Below are 7,846 nucleotides of genomic sequence, written 5' to 3' on the forward strand. Positions count from 1 at the left end.
TTATGCAAAGGCAAATTATTTTTATTAAAAGGCATAATTGTACAAAATAAAATGTACACTTTTACAACAGGCAGTATCTTACATTGGGTGCTTGCAAACATAAATGACCTTCATGAATGTAAAATTTCTTTAAAATAATATTAAACAGACCAATTAATATGTTGTGATGTTGCAGCCATCAGTTCAGTTCCCATACTATTTGACCAATGAATTTGTATGATTTATCCATTTTACCAAGATTGCTGGTCAGATTTACATTTGTATGTCAGGTACCAATCTTTTGAATCAAAGTTTAAATGATTATACTTTTTAGTAGTATAAATGCCTCCAATAAGAACAACAACTGACAGACTTATGTTATCAACATGAGCCATTTTTAATCTATACAAGCACTCACAAGGACCAATATTTAGCTAATAAAAACTACAATCAATAAAAACAACACCTTCCGTTAACCACAAGTTTTTTCACTTCTTATGGACGGCTATGGGGCAAGTGTACATCAGTTGCCTCATAGACTTCCACTGTAAGTGCATAACTCAACACATGGTGATCGAAAGCATGGCCAGAGAGTAAACTGTATTGTAAAATGTAAAAATAAAAGGCAGTATGATTACAAGTTAAATGACGAATGGGCCGGGTAAGACATCCTTTAGATTATTGCCACTGTCATTTAGAGAACCATCCTTCTTATTGACGTTAGCTCAGAGTCATGCACAAAAACAAAATTCATGGGATATCACGTGTTATCATATCTGGGAACATATCGGTGTAAAACATAATGCAAATTGAATGAGTCTGTGCTTTAGTGTCTTGCTTTTAGTAATGAACAGCAAAAAGCACAGCTGAAAAAATATATCAGTGTATTAATCCTTTATAATACTTTTCAAAACCAGACTTTGTCTCGCTCATATTTGAAAAGGTTGAATATTACAAGTTAGTTAAGTTGCTAATGTATGTACCTGCTAAAATAACAGTAATACATCACACCTTGTGGTAGTGTTCTACTTCTGATCGTGAAACGCATCATGCATCCATACCTCATAACACAGTTCCATTCAAGTCCATTCAAGTATTACCCATACCATGCTGATAGATGCATCAGAACAAAATCAAAAATAAATACAAAACAAACAGCAGCTTAGATGTACTGGATATTAGTTTGAATGTTGGGAAGAGATGACAGACTATGCAGCCATGATCCACATGGTCACTTATTTTCGTTTGCTTTTGGTGTCGGTGGTCTGGAAGACACTGGAGGCAGACATGAGGTTCTCGATGTATTGCCCAAGAACTTGGTTCTCCGATTTGAGCTTGAGATTCTCTTCCTTCACCGCGTCCACACGTGCAGAAAGATCTAATATAAAGAGAGAGGCAAAATGCATTAATGCGCATTACATAGCTTTTCCAGGCAGCCATTAAGAGCTTGAGTGGATCACAGAAGAAACATAAGTAACGGCAACACGATGGGTGTTGAAGTGCAAGTATACACTCAGTTACAAGGTAAAACAAAACAGAATCAAGAAGCCAGTGGGGCAAGACACAGGAAAGATGTAAGTGTAAACATGATTATAGAGTTTTATAAGAATGCATAGCTTTTGTAATGAGAAAGACTAAATTATACCCTCAAGTGTGTGCTGAAGCTCCAGCACTTGGTTTATGAGTCTTGTCCTCTCCTCTTGTTCAACTTGATTCTCCATATCTCCTGAAAAGACAACAAAAACATAACTGAAACAGTTCCAAAGCGGTCCATAGACTAAAATATCCCTTTGTCTAACCAAACTGTGTTATATTTACCATCAATGTTACAGTTCATGGTGTTGTACTGGTCCTCTGGTCTGGAGCGCAGGGCTGTCCGTTCCCCTTCAGCTGTAAGAGGTGTTTTCAAATGTTATTGGATTGGAACGACATGATTAAGGATACTGTACAGTACTTCATAGAATATGTGGGGTTGTTATTATCATGGTTTCTTGGCATGTACTATTGTAATTAAATTGGTATATTCAGTACCTAGGACTACCATGTAAAATACCATTATATAATTAATATGGTAATCATTCAATACCATTTTATTACCATCTGATATCAATATAGTACTTTTTTATAAGAGCAGCAGCATATGAGAGAGTGGTGAAGAAACAAAACCAATCTCATCCATGGCTCTTTTAAGTAAAAGTGAAAGGGAGACTTTTGGCACAACGTTTAAAAAGATTTTAAGACAAAATTAAAGTAATCCGCTTCAGAAATGCAAAACCACTGAGATTAACTCTAGTTTTGAAAAGTTCTCCCAAATACTTATATTTAACTGCTGAAATGAACTGTTGGCTAAGCTAGCCACTGGCTAACACAAAAAAACAGAGCCTGCCATAAATAAATATACTATAAAATACCACTATTAATTAAATGAAATGCCTAAAACTTAATTTGATAGCTATTTGGACTCGGAACATCCCTCACATTATCTATCTGGTTTTGTTAAGGTCCAAACTAGGTCTACATTCGTTTTAATGCATTACAGGCCGCAGCAGCCTGTGCGATGTTAATACATGAGAAAAGAGGGTTTAAATGATACTTGAAAGAACATGTAGGTTTATATTTGTCAATTAAGTACCCAAAATTACTAGGATAAAGCCATTAGAGCATGCACACACCCGAAACGCTATAAATCGAATCCGATAGTGGAGAGATGAACTAAACACCAACATTCGCATACGGACAAAACAGCCTTACCTGATGTATGATAAAAGTAACGGTTTTTTTTTATTTTTTTTAAAGATTATCAAACAATGAATGCAGTTCTCCAGGTAATGATACAGATTGACCGCTACCTCATCACTTCTCTTTCTCTCTCTCAAACACGCACGCACGCGCACGCACACACACACACATTCACTCCCACTCACGCCGATAGAGGGAGACAAAGCCACGGAGCTATAAAATACCTGGAGAGAGCCTTCTTGTTTAAACGGAGAGGCCCAGCAGAGGTTGTACTTCCTTCGCCAGCTGAGGAAGTTCAACCTGCCACAGGCGCTGCTGATCCAGTTCTACTCAGCAGTCATTTAGTCTGTCCTTTGCAGTTCTATAACTGTCTGGTTTGGTTCAGCTACCAAGTCAGACATCAGATGACATAAAAGGATAGTTCTGACTGCTGAGAGGATTATTGGTGCTCCCCTACCCACCCTGCTAGAACTGTAAACATCCAGAGTGATGAAAAGAGCTGGTAAAATCACTCTGGACCCCATTCATCCAGCACACTTCCTTTTCGAACTGTTGACCCCTGGCTGGCGCTACAGAGCACTGTGCATCAGAACAGTCAGGCACAAGAACAATTTTTACACTCAGGCCATCCACCTCATGAACAATTAAAACTGATAACCATGTATAATATTCAATACATGGGTTTTTTAGTGTAAAACATGTTAAAGCATAGCATCTGTCTGTATAGCAGACAGATTCAAATTCATTAAGTAAAGAGCTGTTTCCTCACAAAAGCAGTTTATTCAGTGTAATGAAGCATCTCCACCATAGACATCCATTAAAAAAAAGTCCTCTTGTCTCCTCACCAGTGTACAGCCCATAGAATGTCTTTCAAACTTGTAGGTTACCCTTAATAGAAGGTGTCTGATTGAAAACTAGCCTAGTGCAAACTCCATACTACACAGTATATACTGAAACCCATCAAGAATTTTTAAAAGTATAGTTCAGCACAACATGAAAATGGTCTCATAATTTAATGACTTGACTTTCTTTCTTCTGCAGAACGCAAATGAAGGTTTGTGGTCAAAAAGGACTGAAATATTGATCAGTTTATCACCCACACCTATCATATAGCTTCTGAAGATATGGATTAAACAACTGGAATTTAGTGGATTACTTTTATGTGTCCTTTATGAGATTTTTGGAGCTTCAATGGTCTGGCCACCAATCACTTGCATTGTGAGGACCAACAGAGCTCAGATATTCTTCTAAAATATTAGTTTGTGTTCTGCAGAAGAAAGAAGGTCATACACATCTGGGATGGCATGGTTGAGTAAATGATGAGAGTATTTTCATTTTTATTAGAACCGTTGTGACAGAACAACACGAGTAAAAGACCCATAGCGAGTAAAAGAGCCATCTAGCAACTAGCGACAATTTTAGCGACTTTTGTAGTCTGCTTTTGTGACTGGCGACACGCAGAGGGGTTACCAGGATATCATGTTTGGGGGGGCAACATAAACAATTGAAAAAATCGGCGCAAAATTAAGCTATACTACACACAATCTGTTTTAGTGCATATCTTTTTCTAAGCCAGGAACCCAGAGATAGGCACAGGGCCCCTATTAGACTATAGGGCTTAAACTGGATTTTTGTTGTGTCAGACCTCACTCATCTGCTAGCGATGGAAAAATATGCACAAAACAATCCACTTTTAAATTGTAATTTATCATCAGATGCAGAGGCGTTTCCAGCATTGAAGGACATCCGGGGCTTAGCCCAGACAATTTTATTTTCGCACTAGCAACCACTTCCCTGTAGTCCAAAGCTGGTGAGAGGGTATTCTTTGAGTTTTGCTCTGGCTGGGCCTGTTTCTACAGTTCCTAAATCTTCCACTCTAGTATTATCCTCAACATCCTCTCTCCTCCCTGAATAATCTGTGATGCAAAAGAACAGATACAGCACATAACTTATTGCAAATCAGCTTCAAACAACTAATTCATCAAGTGCTACATATGTCAAATTGTAGACCAATACCATTGAAGAAAATGTATTGGGAAGAGCAGATCAGTGGGATTGTCCTAAGATCTATCATGATTCTTGAATTTTCATGTACATTAACATAAAGTCATCACAAAAGAGTTATATTATAGTGAGTAAAGTGAGGTAAAAAAATATTGAATATAAATAATTTATATTTTTTGACATAAATTGTCAAAATGATGTATAAGATCCTAAGTTAAAGCAATACATGAATGACTTTAGTCTAAGTTCATTGACACACTATGGCATCAAACTGTATATAATTCTCATCATCTCTATGAGAATAATTCATCTGTCAAAATCCTTTCATTAGGATCATTGAGATAAACAATGTTTCACTTTTAACTTTCTCTAAAGTAAAGTGACTTATTAATTGTTACAAGTTTCCATGCCTGATTCTGGCACAGCTGCTGCTGCTGCTCCTCAGTCTGTTGCTCATCTTTGCTATTCTCTACAAAACCATTTAATCAAATCAAAGTGTATATTTCCTACAAACTAATATCACAAAACAAGTCACACTTACATTTTATGTTAATGCTTATTTGTTATCCTTAGCGAAAACAACACCTGATAAACAAGAAAATTACACTCCGAACGGGGCTATATTATGCCTATGTCTATTTTCACAGGCTGTATGCAGTATGTGCAAAGCCAAAGCACAATGAAATAAGGCAACTTATGATTTTGGGGGTTTACATAGGCTTTTGTCCGGTTTCATATTTGTCAGTCAACTATTCAAAATACATTCGGGGCTACACTCAAAACATTCGGGGCTGATGCCCCGGCAAAATCGGCTGCCGCCGCCTCTGATCAAATGGACAGATTATTTCTCAAATTCTCAGGGGAGGCAGAGCTTATCCTAGGGGAGGCACTGCCTCCCCCAGCCTCCCCCTAGACACGCCCATGGCGACACGTCATCAAGTGATTTAGCTACTTTTAGCAACATTTCATCAGCCTTTGATGACTTCTCATGATAAATATTTGGCAACACTGTCAACCTGCCTCACGCAATGGGGCTTGCGCTGTACCAGCAAAGAGCCTCATCACAGCTGACTTTAAACACAGAGCGTGCCTCTCCTCAGGAGACCAGTCTCTACCTGCTGCTAGCATCTTTACAGGTCCAGGAACAGAGCGGGGAGGGTCCACAAGTTGGACCCACACCCTGGAACCCCAAAGCGAGTTGGAGCATGTCCGCTTTTCCCCTCTAGGGGCAAGGCCCAGGGAAGCCGGACCGCTCGAGTGAATTACTTCTTATTTGAAATATGTTCTTTTATTGTAATCTTTACAAACCATTTTGGAGATTTTGGTCTTTTCCCATTAAAGTAGATAGGAGCTGCCCTTTCATGCCGCTGGTTTACATAGAAAAATAGCTGCCAAAACTGTCCAAGCACATTCCAAAAACAGCCACCGAGTGGATTGACTTACTTTAAAAAGCTGATTTCTGATTTCTTTTGTTTTTGTTTACATTCTTGAAATGGTCTATAACATACCATAGTATTTCCATTTGTTGCCATCACATCATACCATTATGATGCTTCCAGTACTTTTTGTAATTCTATTTGTCTATGCAGTCTGCAAATGAACCAACATAATTAAAGGTGCACTCAGTAGTTTTTGCTTTATGTTATCTGACTTAAACTGATATCTAGGGCCAAGGATGCAGCATCATTCAAATGTAAAATGTAAAAACATTTTTTTTAGTTGTCATTGTAGAAATATACTATTCATAGTTAGCTATGATTGTTTTAATGTATAAGTAAAAATGTCTAACAAGGCAGTAACAGAGATTAGGTAGCATTTGGCTGGTCATGCGATTCCAAAATGGCGGCCCCCATAATTGGACCCACTCTGTGTAGAATAAAACAGCTTTTGTAAAGTTACTGATATGACAGTGAGTCTTCATTTCATATGAGTGGTCATGATACATACATATGTTTCAAAAAAACTATTTATTTCTTTAGGAATTAAACTTTTTAATGTGGAACAAATTACTGATTGTACCTTTAAGTAATGAGTGGATTGTTTCTGGGCATATCATCCCTGTTATTAGTAGTTCAGAGTCCAAAATGTCTGTGTACTCTAATTGTCAGTTTTGACTGGCATAATACGTGGTCTGCTGCATGCAAACCGGTTGGTGACTGTCTACACTTGACCCACATTAAATCATTTTACATGCTGTTAAAACAGCAGCCTTGATTTCTTCACTTGTATGATCTGGTACATAAATGTTTACATATAGCCATGGTCACAGGCATGCGTCATCTGAAATATGCAGCATTTGTTCAGCTTACTGCTCTTACAGTACTTACTTTAAACATACATATGTGTGAATCTGGCTCTAAACAGTCCCTATACACAAGTGTATACACTCACAGTGTATACCCCTGTGGCACACTAGATTTGACTCTCCATTCATTCCTCTTTTAGGACAAGAATTGTGTTAAGATTGTTATTGTGTGCACTTTATGCACCTGTGTGCTTTTAGGTATATAGCCTGCAGGCACCCAAATATTCCCTGCACTACTGACCCAAGGTCAATTCATTTACTGGATTAGTTCCTGAAAAATAAATAAAACTGGTTCCAATTGGTCGGTGCAAGCCATGCAGGAGTCTTACCTGAATCATCAGCCAGTGAGATGTTAATAAAAGTCCCGTCATCTTCATCCACATCACCCTCCATGACCGAGTGTGTAAATGTGTCTGTATGGCTGGTAACAAGCTTAATATGTTGAACAATTTCGTTTAATGTCTCTATGAAGGTAGTTTTCTCTTTCTTTCTCTCTGTCTAACTCTTCCTGTAACGCTCTGCATTTGTCTCAACTATTCACCATCACCAAGGATACCAACCAGACTTGTGTGGCAACTCGGGTGACAATGCAGGAGCAGTGTCAGGGCAACGCCTGCTGAGAGATCCAAAGTTCACTTGTTCTCTTTCTCAGATTACAGAGAGAACCCGTCCTACCTCACTCAACTGCACTTACATTCCCTTTCTCACACCATCTGCCTTATTTCATCTGTGCTACAGTGTGACACATTAACTAAAGGAAGTGTCTTAACTACACTGTCTTAATTGGTTTGCACTTTGATCAGTGTTGTAAAAAAAAGA

At 38.2% G+C, this 7,846-nt stretch overlaps 1 protein-coding gene across 2 annotated transcripts; it reads right to left on the reverse strand.

The window, feature by feature from the left end:
- Positions 1-2: 2 nt before the first annotated feature.
- Positions 3-7,604, reverse strand: LOC127644334 (short coiled-coil protein A-like). Of its 2 annotated transcripts, none has more exons than XM_052127470.1 (4): positions 7,357-7,604; positions 1,798-1,869; positions 1,625-1,702; positions 3-1,357 (listed from the first exon to the last, which is right to left on the reverse strand). In XM_052127470.1, exons 1-4 carry the CDS (start codon positions 7,418-7,420, stop codon positions 1,215-1,217), a joined length of 357 nt encoding a protein of 118 aa, XP_051983430.1. In that variant the 5' UTR covers positions 7,421-7,604; the 3' UTR covers positions 3-1,214. The 2 variants fall into 2 exon arrangements, with proteins under 2 accessions (XP_051983430.1, XP_051983429.1); XM_052127469.1 differs by having other exon boundaries at positions 1,625-1,705; positions 7,357-7,602.
- Between the last annotated feature and the right edge of the window lie 242 nt (positions 7,605-7,846).

This window comes from Xyrauchen texanus, chromosome 5 (assembly GCF_025860055.1).
Source record: "Xyrauchen texanus isolate HMW12.3.18 chromosome 5, RBS_HiC_50CHRs, whole genome shotgun sequence".
Taxonomy (NCBI): Eukaryota; Metazoa; Chordata; class Actinopteri; order Cypriniformes; family Catostomidae; genus Xyrauchen; species Xyrauchen texanus.